This window comes from Coregonus lavaretus, assembly GCF_964263955.1.
Source record: "Coregonus lavaretus genome assembly, chromosome: 36".
Taxonomy (NCBI): domain Eukaryota; kingdom Metazoa; phylum Chordata; class Actinopteri; order Salmoniformes; family Salmonidae; genus Coregonus; species Coregonus lavaretus.
Window position 1 is genome coordinate 15,313,287 of NC_140023.1, and position 23,959 is coordinate 15,337,245.

Below are 23,959 nucleotides of genomic sequence, written 5' to 3' on the forward strand. Positions count from 1 at the left end.
GTCACATACTGCTCCCCAATGGAGACCAGGGTTCAATCCCCGTGTCCACCCTTCCTATTGTTGCCCCACTTGCCTGTCTCCCCAACAGCTGCCAACTGACTAAATACAATGTAAATACTTTTTTATTTGAAGAATAATGATCGGCTTTCCCTTCACTTTAAGATGTTGCTTGGTTCATGTTGAAGGGTGCAAATCTACCCACAGCCTGAGTGTTTTTGGGCGCAAGAGTCTCTGGGTTTTCATTGTGTTCCTTTACTGGATCCCATTCTGAAGGCTGAACCTGGGCCAAGTCCACTGGCACACACTCGGCCCCCATGGAGCACCTTGTAACCGTAACCCTCTCTACCACACCACAAGACCCTGAACTCACCTCCAACACATGGAATTACAATGTAAAAACAATACGGCTGGCAAAGTGAATTATTTTTTGACCTAAACGTGTTTTTCGTATCAGCTTGAACAGTAGATGAGCATGGACCTCTGCAATATTGCAAATAACAGATTGGGTTGAGAATAGGGGAATAGTACCACAGAAAAGTGAGAGGAGTTCAGTAACTCTATCAATGACAGGAAATTACAGGAGACTGACATATATTATCAGTAAGTCGTCCATTTCTCTCAGCTTTTCTTTTCCAATCATTTAACCACAGAGTACAAATATCATAATGACTGTTTTCTGATTACGTTGGTGATCTCTTTCACTCATATTTCACATATTTGTATTTACCCTGACCACACATACTATAGTAGAGTTTAACGACAGACAAACTCATCTTAGAGGACATGTGCATCCACATTAGAATTAAACCCTTTTTCCTCTACTGACGGAGCTGGCCAACAATTTACAGCCCATTATAAAACAATTTCCATTGGATTTTCCTTCAAATATCAATATCGTCCTTCAGGGTTACAAATTGCCATCACATCAGCACACTAGTGCTGCTGATCAAAACAAAGAACTGGGCTTCCATGGCCTTTTCCAGACCACACACCAACCGCTGCTGCTGGATCCTGATCCCTTCCAAGTCCTGGCCTTCAACAAGTATTTTGTTTCAACAAGTCAGTTTTACAGTTATACGTATTGCATTTAATCCTGTAGTTGCCGCCATTCAGTTATTTGGAAGGGTGCTGCACACCCAGGAAAGACTGTTTCCCAGAAAGAATGGAAATATTTATTACCATAAAAAATGCATGTTAGGGAGTTTATATTCACAAGATCAATAGGACACCCCTACCGCCAACTGCTGGCAACTAATTAACTGATGAGAAATCTCTCTTATGATATTGCGCCTTGACATGCTCTCTCCAGGCAATAAGACAGACTGAGACTATGTGCTTCTCACTGGAGAATGACTTGAATCTAAAGTAGTACTTCAGTAGACCTTCTGGGGAAATGGAAAAGGGTGATTGTGAATAACCTCAGAGCATGGCCACCATTTCGAACCCCCAGTGTGCTCCTCCATAAAGAGAGAGAGTGAGAGCGGGAGGAGAGGTAGAGGGAGAGACCCTTATTGTGTTGGGAAAATCACATACAGAGTTCTCTGAACTCACTGACCCTTGCTTAAGGGTAGAGTGGAATCACCCTTTGGCTAGATCTGTTGCTTGTGTAAATAGGCACTGTCTTACTATGGGAGCCATGACCCATTTTTGTGAGGGGAGAGTCATTTACCACGGTGCAGTTGCACATCGAAAGGAATCCAATCAGGCTTGGAATATTTTTAAAAACTGAACAACATTCATGTGTTGTGAATGCGAGAATATATACTCTCTGAATTGGTTCTCTGGCTGAATTACATGTACCGGGATATTCATATGCGATTTACTGCCCCATTTGTGCAACAGAGGTACTTTAAACATTTGCCAATAACATACATTTATTTCAAAAGCTGATATTTTGGACTGGGTTATACCATAACAGTTTTGTTCAATATTTCGTCTTGTTTATTTGCTGAAAGGTTTACACGGATGGCTCATCCATAAGGCTGGTGTAATACGACAATTACCTTCAAAACTCTAGTGGATAAACCTATATTATGTACTCAAGACTGGCAGAAGCTATCAAAGCTCCCATCCCCTCTCCGCTTTCCTCTGTTTCTCTATTTGAGCTTCTTTCTTTTTCTCAGGGTGCGGCCAGGTATGGCTCATTCACATTAAGCATGCATTCAGACACTGAGAGCAGGAACAGCACGTTTAGTACAAAGAGACTACCGGCAGAAATCCACCCAAGTCTTCTCCAGACAAATGGATTGCCTAGCATTTTTTATCATGTTACATGGCGCGCTGGCTTGGGCCAAAGCGCATGGTTTTAGAATGAAGGACGTATTTTATTGACCAGAATGCACCTCTGTAATCAGATTGGAAGACAAAACAAGCTGTAAGTCAATAACAGAGCACAAAGGCCCGCAGGCCTTGCATTCAGGGTTGGGACTGAATGCGGGTCAGCCCTGCCCACCTGGAGGGAGTATGGTGTGTGTGTGTGTGTGTGTGTGTGTGTGTGTGTGTGCATGCTTGTGGAATACTCATTTCTGCTCAATCTGTCCCAGCCAAGCTTTGTTGATCCAGAGAGATGGATGTGGTGATGCTACAGAGAATTTATGAGAACCCTGTGAATCATGCAGAGATGTCACTTAAAAAGGTTGATGACTGAAAGGACAAGGGGTGAGAAATGGACAGAAAAATCTGACCAAGAATGAACCAGATGTCCATTGCGTAACGGTTTGGGAGAACATCCTCAGAGCGGTTGTGACAAATCTGGCACCAGTTTCATCAATGACTTTCAGAACCACAGCAAGATGGCGGACGGTGTTACAGGGTTCTCTACTTGGCCTGGTGTGGCACTCCACAATTCTGTTAGGACTTGACAGAACATCGTCTGACAGGTGCAAGAGAGCGAGAGAGGAGGTTGCCTTACCACTGGCTCTTCCTTTTTTCGCTGCTTCATTACCTCAGTCAATTCTGACCGAGAGCACTTGTAGGTCGGGCGAGAAAAAAACACCTGTGTAAACATTTGAAACTTTTCCGCCCAAAAAAAGAGGAAAACGATCCGCTATCAAAAAGGAGGACCAACAAAAACAAACAGCTGCCATACGTCCAAATCTTTGATTCTTTATTCTCTGCCGCACTGTGGGAATCAGACTCTAAAACCAATGCCATTGGTTGCTGTTGGCTACCCCTGTGACCTGTACTTCCAACTCCTGTTGTTCCACCATTAAGAGACCAAAGTGAACATTCAATCAGCGCCACCAAGAGGACATTGACTGAGGGATGGGGGGATCTGTAAGAGCGTGATCCAACCCAAACATGCTATATTTCTGTCTATCTGGGAGTGTGTTTCCCAGGGGGGCCCTGGGGGCCAGACAGGTTAATAATAACGCCAGGGAAACAGTGCCAGATCTCCCTGGGAATGATGAGTCTGACAGCTGGAACGCCAGAGAACACAAACGAGTGCATAAACAGGTGCACACCACAGACAGACAGACAGACGGATAGACAGACGGATGGAGAGATGGAGGGAGTAGGGAGCACAGCGAGATAGCTAGGTAACAGGATGAATGGACAGAGTGCCGATATTCACTGTTCTTCCAGTGTGGTGCCCATGTTTAGTATGAAGAATAACCTTGTCTGTTGTGTAAAGCAATGGGTATTGAATTGTCCCTGAGAAGGGCAGTCAGTTTTTCTGGTGGTTGTAATGGCTGTGTTGTACCTTGCCATGCTGGCCCATCCTCTCCAGGCAGATGACAGCATCCTCCCACAGCTCCAGTTTCTCATAGATTAGCAGGGCTGAGCTCGTGCAGCCCAGGTCTGTCAGCAGGCTGGCCAGCTGCTTCTGTAAATGTGAGAGAGTTTCAGACATGGGATAGCACAACTCGTTTTTTATTTAAAAAATATATAATGTTGATGTACAGATGTATGCCCCAGGAAGACCCCATCCACAGCCCCCCGCAAGAAGACCCCCTCCTAGCTCTGCCACCGCTGCTGAAAAAAATCCTAGGGGAAACACTGCATATGCATACACTCCATGAACCATCACAGCTCAGTCTCTGGTGGTAATGACCCTTATCACATTCATAGCAATAAAAGTCATTTTTCTGTCACAGGATGCTTGGGAGAGTTTTGTCTTCCCTGGCTGCTGTATTCAGGTGGTTGGCATGTTCAAGAATGAAAATATGTACTGCCGTTTAGCAGTATTTAGGCTGCAGCCATCACCAGTTGTATTCATTCCAAGCTGTGGTGCCATATGCAGGCTAGTGTCTTCACCCAGGCTAGTGTCTTCACCCAGGCTAGTGTCTTCACCCAGGCTAGTGTCTTCACCCAGGCTAGTGTCTTCACCCAGGGTAGTGTCTTCACCCAGGGTAGTGTCTTCACCCAGGCTAGTGTCTTCACCCAGGCTAGTGTCTTCACCCAGGCTAGTGTCTTCACCCAGGCTAGTGTCTTCACCCAGGCTAGTGTCTTCACCCAGGCTAGTGTCTTCACCCAGGCTAGTGTCTTCACCCAGGGTAGTGTCTTCACCCAGGCTAGTGTCTTCACCCAGGCTAGTGTCTTCACCCAGGCTAGTGTCTTCACCCAGGCTAGTGTCTTCACCCAGGCTAGTGTCTTCACCCAGGCTAGTGTCTTCACCCAGGGTAGTATTTTCACCCAGGGTAGTATCTTCATATTTTATCTTTCCATCTCCACCATTATGACCTCACATCTATTTTCATTATCTTGTCATCTTCACACAAGGCAACATAGGTCGTAACCTGTCTGTCGGTCCACTTAAAGAGTGGGAGCCGAACCTGGAGTCTAGGTTTCTGGTTTTTATCACCTCTTGTCCTCTCCTGTGATCGCCACCCATCCTGTCTCAGGGGCGACATATCACGTCCCACTGGGATGATGGACCCCATAAATCTGAATTTACACCCCCCCCCCCCCCCCCCCCCCCCCCCCCCCCCCCCCCAGGGAGACATGGGGAGCCAGGACGTGACATCAATGGCAAAACGGCAGACATTTACACTAATAGGACATACGGCAGCGCACATGCCATTTGTGCCTCTTTCCCCATTTCCAGGAAAACTCCTGACATTGTGGTTTCAGAATCTCCCTGAAAACAGGAAGGGCTGAGACAGACAATACATTGTTTAATTATATGGGGATTTATTCATTCTGTAAGCACATCTTACAACATATGCTATTTCAACCCATCTTCCTGTCCCTCCTCTCCCCACACAGCTTCTCTGAGCGCAGGCACGGCCATCGTTACATGCCGGTCACACCTCTCACTGATGAGAAAATGCATCACCACAACCCACACAATTCTCTGCCTTGCTTGCACTTTCAATTCCCCAGGCAGCAATAGGGTGCCTTCAATTCCAGCTTTATTGCTGTTCGCCGTTATTACATGGAGCCCACTGATTTCTCTCTTTCCCTGTCTTTTACACCCCCTCCCTCTCAATCTCTCTACCTCTTCTTTGCCATATCTCCTCCTCCCTCCCTTTCTCCCTACTTCTACCTTGCTATCTCACCATCTCCGCTCTTCTCCCTCATCTGTTGACCAGGCCTGTGCCTGTCTGTGTGTGGGCCTCACACTCTACCTATGTGAACATCAATTGTATTGACTGATTTTATTGAGAAGCAGTGGTTTTGGACAACAGCAAAGAGTTAATTAAAAGCCAAGGAAACATTTCCCACCAGCTGAAAATGTGAGCAAATTAGACCGCTCAAACGCCTTAGCTGATACAAGGAAGGAGAAACTGACTGTGCCAAGACAGGTGCTACAACACCACAAATAAACACATCCATGGTCGACAAACCATCTTTCTGCTTGCTACAAATACAGAATAACAAAAAGGCTAATCACTCACTCTTCATCTCCCAGGAATATATACACAGACAGAGAAAAAACAGACAAGCCTTACATGTAACACCATATAAAGACTACCAGGTTGATGCAGCTTCTAACCTGAGGGGCACTAACTGTCTGGTAGTTGATGGAGGACAAAGACGTACTGTTTTAGTGGCCATCCTGCAGTGGAAGAGGCCATTAGGTGGCCTTTGGCTTGAAAGCAGCTGGCGCTAACAGGGAGCTTCAGCCTGACAGATATATTGTCTGAATGCCAAGAGTCCAGATTAGATCAGGGCTCTGACGCACTAGATAATCACATATGACCAGACCTGTGGTGATAGATGAGACTCCTCTGGGGACAATGCGTTAGTGGACCTCGGGCAGGAGGTCTAGAGGACACAGTCACAACGCTGGAGCAAGGGCAGCATCCTTGTTCAATTCTAGGACTACCGTCAAAGGTATGGGAGTTCAAAGAGAGTCGGCCAAGTGGATGGGTCCCATCCTTTTCTCCTGAATTAGTGTTCGCTCATATAACCCTGATGTAAATAATTGTTTAATCATGACCATGACTTCCAATGGGTCAAGTCATAAGTCAAAGCTTTGATGGAAGACATTGCTCTGTGTGGTACTTCAGTTACAGTGAGTCAGCCCTTAAAATGAAGTTCACAATCACAATGGAGCGAAACCAATTCATTAATCAGAAACCCAATCAGCAGTGACGGGGTAATGAGAGGGTGTTACCTGGACGGCCCATCTGGGAGGAGCCTGGCAGCAGTAGAAGAGTTTCAGACGCTCCGTCACAGGACAGCTCTTCTCCTCAAAGTAATCCACTATAGTCTGGAAGAGAGGAGAGACATCCAGCATCAACTAGACAGTCATACCCAAAATTACAGATTTAAACTGCAAAGTTGGTAGAGCAAGTCAAGAGCAAATTGTAATGTACTGATTGAGATGTGAGTGCAGCAGGTCTAAAAGCCCATTGATTGACAGTGTCCAACCCCGATATCTGGTTTAGTTCTCTGTGTTTTGTCTCAATCGGCGTTGTACGGGTTGTTAGGTACTCAATGAACACTGGCTGAGGGCATCCAGGAAGACAAGGTATAAACAGTAAACAACTCTCACAGCCATGCCAAATGAGCCACTGCTGGATGCTATCCAATTGTTATTGTCTCATTCTCAGTCTCATTTTATCAGCGGGCCGTCATGCAGAGCAACAACTCACATTCTGCCTTCTATCTGAGAGGAGATATTTGTCTGTGCCTAAAATTGGGCTTGACTCACAGTTATGTCTTTAACAACGATGATCCAATACCATGGCTCATACACCTCAACCTAACAGCAAATCCCAGACTTGGACTCAGTCCTCTCGTTATGGCTGGGTTGGGTGGTGCTATCAGTGGGACCTGGACAGGGCCCAGTTTCCTGTAATGAGATTTGGATCCCGACAGCCCAGGATAAAGTTAATTATAAACAGTGGATGGAGTTGGGCAGCTTGGACGTGATTGGGTTCCTTGTATAGGAAATTAAGAGGAAAATGGGGAAAAGTGTAACAGGACATATTTTACAGCCTGGGATGGAGAAAATCCAGAGAGGTGAGTCACAGTGATTCAATTTTCTGGTGACGAGGCCAGACGAAAACACCGACACCTAGACACAGACACCTAGACACAGACACCTAGACACAGACACCTAGACACAGACACCTAGACACACATACTCAAACAAAATGCAGAATGACACAAGCAAAAACACTAACAAATAGACAGAAACAGACAGACACCAACACAATCAGGGAGGCGGGGGATAAAAAGCTTTCCTTACTTTTTTAATTCAAAGACAAATCCAATGCCCTGCCATAAAGTGTTGATGTCAAACAGACTGCTTCAGATGAATACTGATCTAGCTCCCTCAAAGACCATTACTACTCTGCCCACATGATTGTCATCAATGTTAATATTTTGTCTCTGTCAGTTTAATGGGTGGTTGGCGAAGTTGTCTTTACCAATATCTAAATCCTGTCAACAAGCAACAGCAGATCCTCTCTGGCAACCGGTAACATCTAAACAAACCTTGTCTACAAATGAGAGTGCCCAGTAAAATATTAAGAATAAATCTTTCAATTTAAAACACAAGTCTGTGAGTGACGCTGTGTGTCAAAACAGGTAGCCTGCAGAGTGGGAGCGGGCACACAGCAAGTGCAAGACGAAAGCTGTAAGAATTCAACAGAATGAGGAATTTAATAGGGCTGTCTATTCATGCCAAAACAAACAGCCTTTGCACTTGTGTTTGAGTGCAAACTTTCGGTCTTCCAGGTCGATGTAAGTGTTCTCTTTGGTTAAAGCGAAACATTGCACAAAACCAACTAGACCTTGATAAAATTACATTTTTGCTTAATGGTGCTCTAATTTGATAATGCATGCAGTTGGGTTCTGTCCTTTATAAACCTGAAGTTAAATTCCTGAGGACTTTTGTACCCTCCCCACAAAGAGTTTCTAAGATGGAAAGGGTAGTACGTCAAAGTGACTTACATGGCTGTTGCAAAAAACGGCAAGGTTTCCATCCAATTGGCGACATACAAATATTCTAAAATCCGCATAAAAACAATATGCATATTTTCCCACCAGAGAAAAGGCTGTGCATGAGGAGGTAGTGAACGTAAAAATTACTTTTGCGGTTAAATTGTACAGAATAAAAAATAAAGGTGTGCGAACTACTGGTAACTAATCTCACAACACAACCAGCAATTGGAGGGCATTTCCAGTTGCAGTTTAAAAAGGAGGATGGAAGGAGAGTGATCGGGTCTTAGGGAATGACATTTCCAGTTGGCTTGGTGCAATTGGTTTCCCTTAATGGCAAGCAAGGTTTGTTCAAAAGCAGACTGCGGATGACTAATAAATGGTGTTTCTCCACGGCCAGTGTATATATTCAAAGCACAAACAGCAGTTGGCATGTGGTGAGCTCTGGTAGACCAGAGGCCCTGCAGAGAGCGAGCCACAGGCTACTGGGGTGTAGTTCAGAGAAGATGAGAGGTGGGAGATTGGTGAGTAAAAACATCCCCATTCACTGAACTGAGTTACAAGTTGCTCTGTGAACACAATTATAGCAGATGGTGATAGTAATGTAAAGTATATTAAATGAGTAAACCAGAAAGTATTGATTTTATACAACTGCACAAGGAAGGAAAACACCCCATCTGACAGGTTGCAGAAATATGAAGTTTGCATTCAGAATAACACCCGTACACATTTGATACCCATGTTAAAATTGAACAAAATGTACCATATCTGGAGAGCCTTGAATGTGTCATGCATTTTCTGCTAAGTTCCAAAAATGTAAGCTGTTTAACTAAGGACAATTGACCCTTCGCTAAGCCCCGCCCCAAACTTTTGGGCAACCAATCACAGAGGATAGCAACTGTTGTCGAGTCTGACACCTCGGACAAGCTCACATTTCAATTGCATGAAACCCAGTGAGGGCTATGGCAATAAATTATTTTAATGGCTAAATTGAACAGTGTACCAGGAGTACTTGCTACTGTGATTCCTGAAATTCAGAGCCTAAACTTTTGTTACATTGTTTGCTAGCTCAGCTGGTTAGCTAGCTCTCAGTCTCATTGACCACCAAATGTTGCTAACGCTAGCTAGCTACTTAATAGAACTTGTTTTCTCGAAATGTATGTTAGCTAGCTAAGTTAGCAATTTCAAGAATACAACTCCCATCTGCTGTCAACATCAGGATACGATTTGAGAACACTAGTTAGCTCTAAAAGTGGTTATTATAGCTTTGAATGCATGCTGACAGTGAATCCAGAGCCATTCAGTGTCTCTGAATTCAGTAAAACAATTTTACCAGGTTCCTGTGAACCAATTGTAATGACAGTCCACCGCAACATACCCAAGAGTTTCCTGATTAGTTTAATTTCATTGTGTATTAGAAACACAGTTTGAGATCATTGCGAGGGGATTTCGCCAGTGATTGAAAGGGGAATTGGGCTTCCCGGGAAAATGTTGTCCGAGGTTGCAACAGTAATCAAGGGGGGCGGGGCTTAGCGAAGGGTCAATTGCTAGAAATGTTCTCCAGCTACATACAGTGCCTTCGGAAAGTATTCAGATCCCTTGACTTTTCCCAAATGTTGTTACGTTACAGCCATATTCTAAAATTGATTAAATAGCTTTTTCCCCTCATCAATCTACACACAATACCCCATAATGACAAAGCAAAAACAGGTTTTTCCAAAAAAAGTCAAATGTATAAACAATCAAAAAAACTGAAATATCACATTTACATAACTATTCAGACCCTTTACTCAGTACTTTGTTGAAGCACCTTTGGCGGCGATTACAGCCTTGAGTCTTCTTGGGTATGACACTACAAGCTTGGCACACCTGTATTTGGGGAGTTTCTCCCATTCTTCTATGCAGATCCTCTCAATCTCTGTCAGGTTGGATGGGGAATGTCGCTGCACAGCTATTTTCAGGTCTTTCCAGAGATGTTCGATCGTGTTCAAGTCCGGTCTCTGGCTGGGCCACTCAAGGACATTCAGAGACTTGTCCCGAAGCCACTCCTGCATTGTCTTGGCTGTGTGCTTAGGGTCGTTGTCCTGTTGGAAGGTGAACCTTCTCCCCAGTCTGAGGTCCTGAGTGCTCTGGAGCAGGTTTTCATCAAGGATCTCTCTGTACTTTGCTCCATTCATCTTTCCCTCGATCCTGACTAGACTCCTAGTCCCTGCCGCTGAAAAAGATCCCCACAGCATGATTCTGCCACCACCATGCTTCACCGTAGGGATGGTGCAAGGTTTCCTCCAGACGTGACGCTTGGCATTCAGGCCAAAGAGTTCAATCTTGGTTTGATCAGACCAGAGAATCTTGTTTCTCATGGTCTGAGAGTCCTTTAGGTGCCTTTTGGCAAACTCCAAGCGGGCTGTCATGTGCATTTTACTGAGGATTGGCTTCCGTCTGGCCACTCTACCATAAAGGCCTGATTTGTGGAGTGCTGCAGCGATGGGGACCTTCAATGCTGCAGACATTTTCTGGTACCCGTCCCCAGATCTGTGCCTCGACACAATCCTGTCTCGGAGCTCTACGGACAATTCCTTCAACCTCATGGCTTGGTTTTTGCTCTGACATGCACTGTCAACTGTGGGACCTTATAGACAGGTGTGTGCCTTTCCAAATCATGGCCAATCAATTTAATTTGCCACAGGTGGACTCCAATTAAGTTGTAGAAACATCTCAAGGATGTTCAATGGAAACAGGATGCACCTGAGCTCAATTTCGAGTCTCATAGCAAAGGGTCTGAATACTTAGGTAAATAAGGTATCTGTTTTTCATTTTTAATACATTTGCAAAAATGTCTAAAAACCTGTTTTCGCTTTGTCATTATGGGGTATTGTGTGTAGATTGATGAGGATTTATTTTCTTTTTTTAATCAATTTTAGAATAAGGCTGAAACGTAACAAATGTGTAAAAGTCTGAATACTTTCCGAATGCGCTGTATGTCATAAACTACTCACTACTGGTGTTGGCTTGGCTATTGATTTCATTAATCAGAAACTCAGCCCTGTTTGTGTTATACCCAATGACGTTTCTGAAAACGAACACCTAATTATGGCATGCCAAGGAAATGACAGTAAATGATTGTATTTTATATCCCAGCATTTACACCACTATTGCCTTAATAATAACAATAAATAACTTGATTGGACTAATAACAGTAAAAGGTTGTCTGTTAAAGACACTGTACTTTTCAATGTCTACAAGTGTCTTTGATAATATTTATACATTCACGAGAACAATAACTAGCAGCCAAGTAAAAATGCAACAATTATGTCCCCCAAATCTGGCTGTAATAGAATTAGTAAACAAGGAACCTCTCATATTAAAATAGCCCCCCCCCCCCACGACATATTTCCTCCACTTTTTCCCCCTTTGTTTCCTTCAGCAGCCAAGAAGATTAGAAGTCAAAACACATTGACGTGAGGGAGAAAGAATTTGAAACAAAGCAGAGGGCAAACTTTTTTCTTTTCTCAATTCCTCCAACTCTCAGTCATCAGTGCGTGTGAGCCGCCTGTCAATCCTCGCTCTGATGCAGTTCTCATTGGGTTTTGGCGTTCTGGGGGAAACGGTGATTGAGCATGTCTGTCTCACAGGGGAATGGGGCAGGGTGGCGAAGGGGTTGGTGTCAGACGGTGGGATCAGTGGGTGCTTGATGTCTTCCTCGCACTGTGATGGACAGACGGGTGGCTCCTGTCCCCCCATGAGCCTCCCCCACCCCTCTAGATTACTTGAACCAACCCTGCCTGTCACACGGCTCCCCCTGGAGGACCCCCTCATCCATTTCGGCCCCCCTCCAGGCGCTGTCTGTCAAATCAGGTTTGGGATAAGACTGCAGAGCTCCGTGTGCAAACATTTGAGGAGGGCAAGCTAGAGAGATTGAAACCAGACTTTTTCTCTTTGCTTTATGTCACAAAACCATGGAGCAGCTGTACAGTGTCTGGCTTCTTTAAGAGTCTCCTGTTCTATACCCGACGTCAGACCATCATATCCCAGGCCCCAACCTCCTGCTTTATGACTTTGACCTCGTCTGTCTACGACTGACAGCTCAATGGGGCTGGAGAGCAACAAGCACACACACACCATAATGTCATCCCAGCGCAGTTTGAAGCAACCCTGAGTATAAATTATTCCCAGATCATACCTCTGTGCATGGGCAAGTATAAGTATGTGTGTGAGAGAGATTGTCTGCACTTTAGCTGGGAAAAGGTATGTGGAAACATTGGTAAAGGACTTGCGTTCTTGTGAATGGTACCGTAGTATGTCTAAACCTCACCCCATCCCCCTACACAGCCCATCACAAAAGAAGGAAGCTCTCGCTCAGTTTCCAATGTTATCACAGGGAGCAGAGACTGTATATTCCCAGGTTGCCAGTGCCCCTCTACTTTGACGGTGAGGGAGAAGGGGGGAGAGAGGAGGAGGAGGGTGGGCTGGTTTCACAGAGACACCCATGACAAACATCCTGCAGGGGACAGGAACCCGGCACAGGGGGAGCATGTCTGTCCTCCGCTAGGTTATTCACATGTCCCCTCTGCTTTCACAGACAGCTCACAGTGGAAATACTGATTTAAAGAGTTTGGCTGTGTGGATTTCAGTAGGCATGCAGCTTATTTCTGCTTGCAGACTGTTGTGCTAATGATGTAACATATGGCAAGACATGTGTAGCAGATTATGTAAATCCAGGTTTGGAATTGATCTAATTTTGCACGTAAGCCCTTGAAATGGTATGACGCCAAGTGCAAGTGCCTTCACTTCAAGAAAGACCAGCATTACTGGCCTAAGAAATATTATAGGCTTACTCTGTGCATTTATGCACAGTATCAGAGACTTGAGATGTGAGCTCGTTGAACCCTACCTCGTGTGACCCCTCATCTCTCTTACCTGTGTCTGCATCATGGCCCTCTCCACCCGCCGAGAGCTGCCCTTCTCCAGCTTGGTCCTTAGACACAGTGCTGTCACTTCCACCGCCCAGAACTTGGGCTGAGACAATATGCACTGCAGGGAGAGGGAAGAAAGACCCGTAAGGACATGGAGATTCAAGACATTCACTTTCATTTCATCATGGACTTTTAGGGACTTCAATCTCAGATTAAAGGGATAGTCAGGTCTCTCAGATAGTGATGGCACACACACAGGCATACATGAAAAAGTTGGCATAATACAGTACAGAAATATGTAGCTATGTGTTTGACATCTTCAACATTCTTCATGGAAATTTAAAATTAACCTTTTACATAGTTTGTTTCTAGAAAACCGTAATCTACTATATAGATCTGACCAAAGCATAAGAACCAGTAACTTAGGAAGCTCTTATGACATAATCAGGAGTTCCCATGGGAATCAAGGTAGGTACAGGAAACCCAGTACAGTGGAGCAGGTAAACTTGATTAGGTCCGCTAACTCCAACCCGAGTGGTATACTACGAAGCAAGCTAGATACTACTCAGGGTTTTATAAAGCTAGCCAGCTTCATTTAGCGTCACATTCCAGGTCAGGCTTCATCCGTACTATGACGGTGGATATTGCTCGTCCGCCTGCCACTAACTCTAGCAGGCTTGTAACTGTGCCAAACTCTTTATTGAGACAATGCTGAAACAGCAATCCATGGGCGAGTCAGTGCCACATTTTCATTTGTGCCGAAATCAAAATGAATGAACGGTTATCTTACAAATTCTGCAGGCTATGGTGTGAAATAGGCTTTTAGAAATGCCGTCTTTATTTTATAACTTTTCGCTAATGCCGACTTTGGTGTGCTTATCAATGCATGAGCACTTCTTCCCCACTCCTATGCTCCTTTTTCTATCTGTGGAACAGCTTGTTGAATTGTGGCCATAAAAATATAATCCAAAGAAGGGTTTTGGAACCTCTAAACCTGGCAATTTGACTGTTAAACTCAAGGGTACACTAGCAATGGCTGCCAGTCTTGACTTGAACCTCTTTGTGAGAGGGTGATGTATTTGATTTCATTGGTCCTCAACTCATGGCTTAGACACTTCATTCAGGATAAATGGAGTCAGCCCAGAGTTATAAGTTCTGAAGGATTCGTTGCCATAGAAATTTACCTGGCTAAAAGATGAGCCACTTTTGTATGACCGGTTATTCCGAGTTGAATTCCAAGTTGACCAAAGTTACCCCACTAACTTGTCAAACCCGGTACATAGTATACCCCTCTGGTCCACGGGGGGGGGGGTCTGTTCGGTGTGAGCAAGGACGGAGATGTAGGCGAGGTGGGTCCCACTTCCTGTCTGGGGCAGGAAGCACATTACTCACTGTGGAGTCAGTGTCGAACCCTTCCTGCCACAGCGACAGTACATCTTGTCTCACAGGACTGAGGTCATGTCTGAGACCGGGGAGGTGGTGGGAGAGGGTGTTTCAACATTACTTGACCTTTCACACTATAGATGGACTTGGTTCCATACTGCGCTGTGTAGGAGACACATGCAGTAGGAATGTGTCACCGCCAGTGGCTAGCGGCTGCCTCAGTGGGAGGCGGAGTGTAAATTTAGAGAGCATGTCCCGGTGATGTTTGCCCAGCCGATGTTCCCCTCCACCCAGTAGAGGAGAGATGGGAGGGGAGCTGGCAGACAGTCTGGGTGTGTCCCATACTGTACATTGACGCCCACTGGAACCTCAGAAGGTAGTGTTTGCACATGTCCCTCAGGGAAGGGGCCCTCTTCTTAGGGACAAGTGAGGCAGGAGGTGCTACTGAGACCTCTGGTCACTTTGTCCTCTATGATGACTGGTTTATAGACACCTGTATGGTTTGGGTCTGACTGGAGACATTGGAGTGGTCGAGACTGTTCCAATGACAAGCCATTTAGGAAAATTAAAACCCCAAGGAAAGCGCTATTCTGCTATAAAAACAAACACGACCCGATCCCATTTCTTTACAATGACTTCAGCTATAGTACAAGGCTGCCTTACCTTGCAGTTTATTCAAGCAAAGCCATCCTAACAAACGTTGACAAAGAAATAGCTGAGAACACTATAATATAGTTTGTTTTATAAGGAGGTCGTGTATGTGAAATATCAAATACTATCGCTGGTAACAATTCATCATATGGGGAACAAATTGACAACAATCGACCAATTCAATAAAAAAAATGAAAAAATGCATTTGTTGCCATTGATTTCTGCTTCCTGGGGAGTTTTGAAATGTCTATATTATATTATTAGAGCCCTGTCCCCCCTTCCCTAGCAGGGACCTTTGTGAGACTCAAGACAAAGAGTTTAGGGAGGACGCCAAGATGAGCACAAGTCAGAGCTCAAAAGATAATGAAAGAGAAAGCTGTTAAGGGTATGTTGCTTTTCCAATACATTCCTATGTCTTTGCTTGACAATTTTAAGGGTAACTATTTAGAGAACTTTCAAAATTCAGTGCTCAACTCTACAACAAAAATATAAAACGCAACAAGTATAGTGTTTGTCCCATGTTTCATGAGCTGAAATAAATTATCCCAGAAATGTTCCATATGCACAAAAAGCTTATTTCTCTCAAATTTGGAGCACAAATTTGTTTAAATCCCTGTTAGTGAGCATTTCTCCTTTGCCAAGACAGCTGATTAAATAGCATGATCATTACACAGGTGCACCTTGTGCGGGGGACAATAAAAGGCCACTCTAAAATGTGCAGTTGTGTCACACAACACAATGCCACAGATGTCTCAAGTTGAGGGAGCATGCAATTGGCATGCTGATTGCAGGAATTTCCACCAGAGCTCTTGCCAGAGAATTGGATGTTCATTTCTCTACCATAAGCCGCCTCCAACGTCGTTTTAGAAAATTTGGCAGTACGTCTAACCGGCCTCACAACCGCAGACCACGTGTTTGGCGTTGTGTGGGCGAGCGGTTTCTGATGTCAACATTTTTAACAGAGTGCCGCATGGTGGCGGTGCGGTTATGGTATGGGCAGGCATAAGCTACGAACAATGAACACAATTGCATTATATTGATGGCAATTTGAATGCACAGAGACACTGTGACGAGATCCTGATGCCCATTGTCGTGCCATTCATCCACCGCCATCACCTCATGTTTCAGCATGATAATGCATGGCCCCATGTCGCAAGGATCTGTACAAAATTCCTGGAAGCTGAAAATGTCCCAGTTCTTCCATGTCCTGCATACTCACCAGACATGTCACTCATTGAGCATGTTTGGGATGCTCTGGATCGACGTGTACGACAGCGTGTTCCAGTTCCCGCCAATATCCAGCAACAGCCATTGAAGAGGAGTGGGACAACATTCCACAGGCCACAATCAACAGCCTGATCAACTCTATGCGAAGGAGATATGTTGCGCTGCATGAGGCAAATGGTGGGCACACCAGATACTGACTGGTTTTCTGATCCACGCCCCTACCTTCTATTTAAGGTATCTGTGACCAACGGATGCATATCTGTATTCCCAGTCATGTGAAATCCATAGATTAGAGCCTAATTAATTTATTTCAATTTATTGATTTCCTTACATGAACTGTAACTCAGTCAAATATTTGAAATTGTTGCATGTTGCATTTATATTTTTGTTCAGTATAATAATAACCTGTTAGGGAAGGAGCAGATCAGTAAAGTTTCACACAGAAACATTGTGTGACATATTTAGCCACAAAGGCAATGGATATTTTGTCTCTCATGAGCTCACTTCCTCTGAGCAGAGTCAACACGTGTTTTCCCCTGGCTATCCTGTGTCTGGCCTCTGCGCCATGTCAGAACATGAGACCTGATAGAAATCAGCCAAATTAGTAGCAAACTAATGCTGAGGCCTGGAATAGAAAAACAAGGCAAGATATCCAACCTTCCACTAGACATATCACCAGAGCCCATGGGGTTGAACAGAACAGCAGTATGATGTATGGAAAACAGAAGGTAAGAAATACAATAATAACACCATCAGTATGGTGGTGTACAGACAGGGGGATAGTGAATGCTTTAATGACGATAGTTAGAACAGAACCCCCATGGGACGCCTTTCCTCTATTTTTCCCCCCAACTTCCGTGCCAAGTTGCGAGATGATTATCACAAAGTGACTTCCTCCTACGGGGCCAGAGAAATAACAATATAAGATGTAGTCACCCTCCTCCCACATCATTCCCGCCTCCACTCGCATCATATCCATGTCGCTATGGCAACACTTCCAGTTCAATCACTCAGCGCCCTTCCCGAAACACTTCCCAGAAGCCCTCAATGGGAGGCAGAGGGTGGATTGGAGATCGGCATTTAGCAGAACACAGCAAACCCTATCCTACCCCAGGTCCCAGCACAGAGTTAAGTGATGTAATAAGTCAGGCTGCCACATCTGTGTAGATATAAGAAAAACACTTTACACATTACGTGCGCGAGCGTTGCAAAATAAATGAACACATACATGTTATTCAATCATTTAATCCAAACCGCTCGCGTGTGTAAACGAGCGTCTGCGTAGCCAGGCGCTAAAATAGAAATTGGTTCTAAAATAGAACTTGGTTTTATTTTTGACGCGTGACACGCTACAAGTCCCGCCTCTCCCATCTCCTCATTGGTTTTTAGGAGCATATACCCACGTGGGTGATTGAAAGATGAACTGAGGTCCACACTCCAGTCCAGTTGGCGGTGGTAATGCACCTTAAAGTTGGTTGCCAACCGCCATATAAAGTCCAAAGAAGAAGAATAAGACAAGGAGGAGAGATTACTAGAAACCAACTTGGTTTACCCTTTTATCTGTGGATTAATTGTCAGAGTAGAGGACCTTGTGCATTTCAGGTAAAATAACAACCCAATGTTTATATCCCAGGACAAATTAGCTAGCAACAGCAAGCTAGCTAGCTAAATTCCCATGAATGTTTCATTTGTTTCGACCTATCCCCAAATTAATATAGTTGGTTCAGAGTTCGTTTTGATATTTCAACCTGCGTGTCCTGATCGCGTCTGGTGTGGCTGGACAAAATCAACATGCACGCGCCCGGTCTAGTCAGCATGTAACAATGGGAGTCGTTGTCCCAAAGGCAGAAAGGCAGGTGACAAGCTTAGGTTCAAAATAAGCGCATAGAAACGCATTGGGCTTATTTTGGACAGATTCTGGCGAGAGTGAAACTTCTCACTTCGCCTCTTTCTCCCAAGCCCCTCCCCCTACCACTCACAACAACAAAGATGAGAGATCACTTCTTCCTCTCTGACAACCAGTTTGCACTCGCTATTTGCATTTGAGGTTTGGTCCAACAGAATCGGACACCGAAACACATGGAGACATGGAGACATTATTTTACTGTAATAGAGAAGTTAACTTTTCTAACCATACCCTTGTTTATGTTTCAACTCCTCAAATTCCGAGCAGACACTACTAAAACAGATGTACCAATGTGTACCAACATTCATTCTGGAAAAAATAAATGCTCAGTTTGTTGCGTGCGCATTACGGTACCACGTTTCGCTAGCAGCATTTTAGTCAAATAAAGATTGTTAAACTAGCTGTTTAGTCTGTGTTTTATAAATGTGCAATAAGCATAAAAAAAAGTATATAAGGAATTGGCAACTCGTTCTCATTCTGAGAAATAAGGTAGGCCACTTGATTTAAACATCTGAACAAAGTGGACAGGCTAGCAAGCTATTTAAACAGTTCGAGACGGAGAGAAGGTTGTGTTCATAACAATTCAACTGTTTTGCCTTTTGAGCTGAATTCAGAGCTTGTGAAATTATACCTAGATCCAAGTTGGCTAAACTTGAAATATAAATATTAGCTGGCTACTCACTGGCATGTGGGCTTGTGCTTGAGATATTGTTTATGAGACCTGTGTTCATTTTCTATAATGCCTGCTACATTATTAGTGAATGTGCATTATGCATGGTTCTGGTTAAATGTGTTACAAAAAAGGGCATTTTTATAGACAGACCTGAAAGCCAGATCAGTGATTATTGCAACAACAACAAAAAAAGCAGGTACAACTATTAGTGGGTTTTATGGTTGTTGAAGGCATATATTCAGCCTAGGTATAATTTCACAAGCTCTGAATTCATTAGATTATTGCTGACTGTTGCAGTGTATTTGACCAACTGTAATTGTACAACAATGGTTATTTAGAGAAAACGTTAAAAAAATAAAAATATTGATATATATCGTGAATTGCCCATAAGTTTAAAAAGAAATGGAGGTATGAGTTTTAGGCCATATCGCCCAGGCCTAGTTTGCTGACATCAGGAAAACACTTGACACTGACCTGAGGGTGTGTGGCTCTAAAGAACAGTTGACAAAAATAAACATTTGGCAAAAGGAAGCACTACCATTGCAGAATCACTATTGTGGAATGGGATATTGACAACATCATAAATGTTATACATCATTTAACACCCTAAAACCAAGACAGGAAATGGATCAGATTGGCCCTTTTTAAAGCTTTCAACCGTGTCAAAGCTGCCTTAGAGATTTCAAGATCAAAGACATGTAGGGTTGTATTCTTTGGTACAGCCTGAGCTGCAATATTACAATGTCCAAGTATATAAGTTTAATATATTGCCAAACAATAACCAAATAACTCTATAATATAATTTCAGTGACCCAGGAAGGCCTAACATTGACTATGTCGGTTGATAAAAGCTGAGATAATTAAAGGGACCAATTTAGCTAATTAAGCCAACAGTTCCTCTTGGACGGGAGATAATGTTTTTTCGCCTTCCCTTGTTCAAGCCAAGATCAGACAATATGTCTCATCTCAGATAAGGCTTTATAGCATCACTGTGTCTAATACATCACTGTTTATTTCATTAAAATAAGTCCAAATATATTTTGTATCATTTATTTCCCAGAGCCTGCTTTTGTTATTAAAATGCTCAGTCTGATCGTGTGGGCGTGTTGATACAAATTTAAATCTATTTACATACCCAGCCCTGATTGGCAGATAGGATAGCTCTTATAGGTTAGCTCTTACACTAAAAGAGCATTAGCTACAGTGGTCCTCTGTAGCTCAGCTGGTAGAGCACGGCGCTTGTAACGCCAGGGTAGTGGGTTCGATCCCCGGGACCACCCATACACAAAAATGTATGCACGCATGACTGTAAGTCGCTTTGGATAAAAGCGTCTGCTAAATGGCATATTATTATTATCATAATTTTCACAATTTCAGTGTTATTTCGACCGCAGTGTGGGAACCAAAATAAAAACCCTTGAAAATCACATTTTTGACTGCACTGCCCCTTTAAAACTAATATCAAGACCTAAGATCCTGAGGTCTCCAGTATGGAGGGGACTTGCATTGACACGACTAAGATTGGGATCTTAGTGCTAGCCTGGTGGAATGTGGCCGTTATGAAGAGGCCTTTTTCCACCTGCCCATATATTATGCGATCTGATCTCCATCATCTAAGCTCATCAGTCAGCAGTACAGTAATATGGAGAGCGGAGAGAGAGGTCAGCCAATATGCCACACCAACACTGCTTCACTAGTGTCATCAAGCCTCAATGACCTTATCACACAACCCCACATGATCAAACAACTAATTTTTTTAACCAAGATGACATCTTGGTAACGGTATCTGAAACACCTGTGAAACTGCACAGTACTGTTTATAAAACTGATTAGCTGCCTGGAATGCTAATAAAAATGTTTTACCAGGGTCATTGGTAGAGAATAGACTTTTCTGAATAGTATGTTTGTTGGGCAATGGGCATGCATTTGATTTATATCATAAAGTTGCAGCAATAAACAAATATGCAGGAATAAAGCAGCATGAACTAAGAGGTTGTGTACGAAGTGAACAACAGTAATCACATGATCCCAAATGCGTTTATAAATGGTAAATGAGTCACGATGGCATTCAAATGGGACATTAGCACAACAGAAAATCGTCATCAAGGTAGTAACAACATTAATCATTGGACAATTAAAAGCAAACGATAAGGATGCAGAACATGATTTATTAAACCCATCACACAAACAAGCAATGGGCTTTGGAGCATCTTCTCAACATGGGCTATGAATCGCATGTCAGTATTGTCCAGGAATAGCCTTGAAAAAAACAAACATGAAAATCAATCTTCATGAACATTCTAGGAGATCTTCACAAACAACGAATGCGGAATAGTACATCAAATCAATTGACCAAAAGATACAAAAGGTGTGTAGGTGTGTGTGTATCGGTCCTGAGTTAAAGAGTAATGGCAAACTGATTTAGGGGGTGAGGCAGTGCAGTTTCAAATGAAGATCCATCCGTGTTTAATTGGCTGAGCTTGCTTGGCCAACTGCCTCACACTACATCACCCATCTGTGACCTCCAAATATGCAAATCATGGTGGAACAACTGGCCAGAGACCCAGGCCCATTTGGGACACTGCCAAGGAGCCCAGAGCGCTAAACGGAGTCGACTTGCTCAGCAGCCTGCGTCGTGTTGTTTATTACCTTAATTAAAGCCTTTTCAAAAGGTGTGCTAACGCCGCAGCAGGATGCATGGTACTGATGTGCCTCCCAGCAGCAGTAAGGTAGGTGACGCAAACAGACCCTAGTTTATAGGTGTGAGTGACAGTAATGCAGACAGAGTCTAGGGGAAGAAGGCAGTCTGTTTGAGAAATGGTTGAAAAGATCATGGTCCATTTTAATATTGGTCCATCACATTTTTGCATCATTAAAGTCAAAAGGGTAATTTCAATGGCCTCCAATTGCAAACAGAGAGCAATGAAAGCATACTATAAAAAGAACTTGTAAGGATGGATGGTAGGCCCCCTACTTGCCCTGGATGGTTTGAGCTGTCTGGCTGGTGATGGTGAGCAAGGAGAGCCAGGAAGCAGAAGATCCAGTGCATGGTTTATATTTTAAGGCTCTTGGAGTAGGTGCAGGTATTTACTAAATGTAAAACTCATCCAACAAGATGCTGGACTAGGCTCAAAGTAAAGTAATGAAAATGATAAACTAGACAACTGAAATATAAAGACAGAAGATCAGCCTGACTAGCCCCTCCTGCAGAGACAGTTGTCAATTTTGAACACCCATGAAGCTCTACACCAGAGCATTTATATCCTCCAGTCACTGGCAAAGACCAGGTGACAGGAAACACTTAATAGAAAGTACTTTATAAACACTTAGCAAAGTAAACAATTCTACAATAACAGTTTAGATACGTTCACTCAATCTGTACGATACAGAAATGTATATATAGAATACTTAAAAGATCTGGACTAGAGCAGAAACTCTTTACCCCAATTAGTAATGAGTGTCCCTTCTTAATGAGCAGACCATGGTCACCTGTGCGCTTGGTGGCAACGCCCCTCCACATGCTGCAAGACAGATCTCACAAACATTTTTAAGTACTGCTTTCGACTGGCAAAGAGCACTGCTTTAGACTAGCAACATAAAAACTTTATCTGATTTCCGTCTCATGTCTTCAGTAATTTGTATTCAATGTTTAGAAATGATTTAGAATAGATCAAACACAGGTGACACACTCAACCAAAATTATTCTTTGGTGAGGTGACCAAGCAATTATATTACCGTGTATACTGTGAAAATGGACTAGTGAGGAAGCACAGTTAGCTTACTCACACAACCAATTAGTTTTTAGGGATTTAGTAAGATACAAATTGCTACACAAAGTGGTCATCCAGATAGCTACATCTCCAAAAATACAGACAGCTCCAAGTCTCCAACTACAGCACATTCAAGCTTACACGCTGTGAGTATATACAAACATCAAAGGCAAAGCTCCGTTTTTGGCTATTGACTGGGAATTCCAAACGTTCCCCTAAATTCATCTACTTGTATTGGCCCTGAAGACTTATGAAATAATAGTCTAGCATTAATGCCAACTCTTTTGACACTCAGAAGACTAGAGAACGGCCAGACAATGAGCATGGGAAATTTCTCAATCCTATCCCTGACGCTGTTCAGCAGTCTCAAACATACTGTAACCAAGATGCTTTCTAATCTGTAATGAAAATAACAATGATGGATGGCATATATACAGTGCCTTCGGAAAGTATTCAGACCCCTTCACTTTATCCACATTTTGTTACGTTAAAGCCTTACTCTAAAATTGATTAAATCGTTTTTTTCCCTCATCAATCTACACACAATACCCCATAATGACAAAGCAAAAACAGGTTTTTGTCACGATCGTCATACACAGAGGACCAAGGCGCAGCGTGGAATGCGAACATCCTTTTAATTTGAATGATCACACGAACAAAACAACAAACGATACGAAACGTGAAGTCCTTGGTTACAATACAAACCATACGGAACAAGATCCCACAACACACTGTGGAAAACAGGCTGCCTAAGTATGGTTCCCAATCAGAGACAACAAGCAACAGCTGATACACGTTGCCTCTGATTGAGAACCACACCGGCCAACATAGAAACAAATGAACTAGAATATAACCCTAGCACACAAAACACATAGAAACAACACACCCTGGCTCAACATAACAGAGTCCCAGAGCCAGGGCGTGACAGTTTTTACAAATGTTTGCTAATTTAATACAAATAAAAAACTGATAACATTTACATAAGTATTCAGACCCTTTACTCAGCACTTTCAAGCACCTTTGGAAGAGATTACAGCATTGAGTCTTCTTGGGTATGACGCTACAAGCTTGGCGCACCTGTATTAGGGAATTTTCTCCC

General features: G+C 43.5%; 1 protein-coding gene across 1 annotated transcript in view; it reads right to left on the bottom strand.

Annotated features, from left to right (window-relative positions):
• The window catches only part of ttc27 (tetratricopeptide repeat domain 27), a 113,738-nt gene that overhangs the window by 14,732 nt on the left and 75,047 nt on the right, over positions 1 to 23,959 (bottom strand). The window contains exons 10-12 of the mRNA XM_084153159.1: positions 13,255 to 13,368; positions 6,563 to 6,658; positions 3,704 to 3,826 (exon numbers count right to left, since the gene is read on the bottom strand). Coding sequence (XP_084009285.1) covers positions 3,704 to 3,826; positions 6,563 to 6,658; positions 13,255 to 13,368 — 333 coding nt within the window. The remainder of the gene's footprint in view (positions 1 to 3,703; positions 3,827 to 6,562; positions 6,659 to 13,254; positions 13,369 to 23,959) is intronic.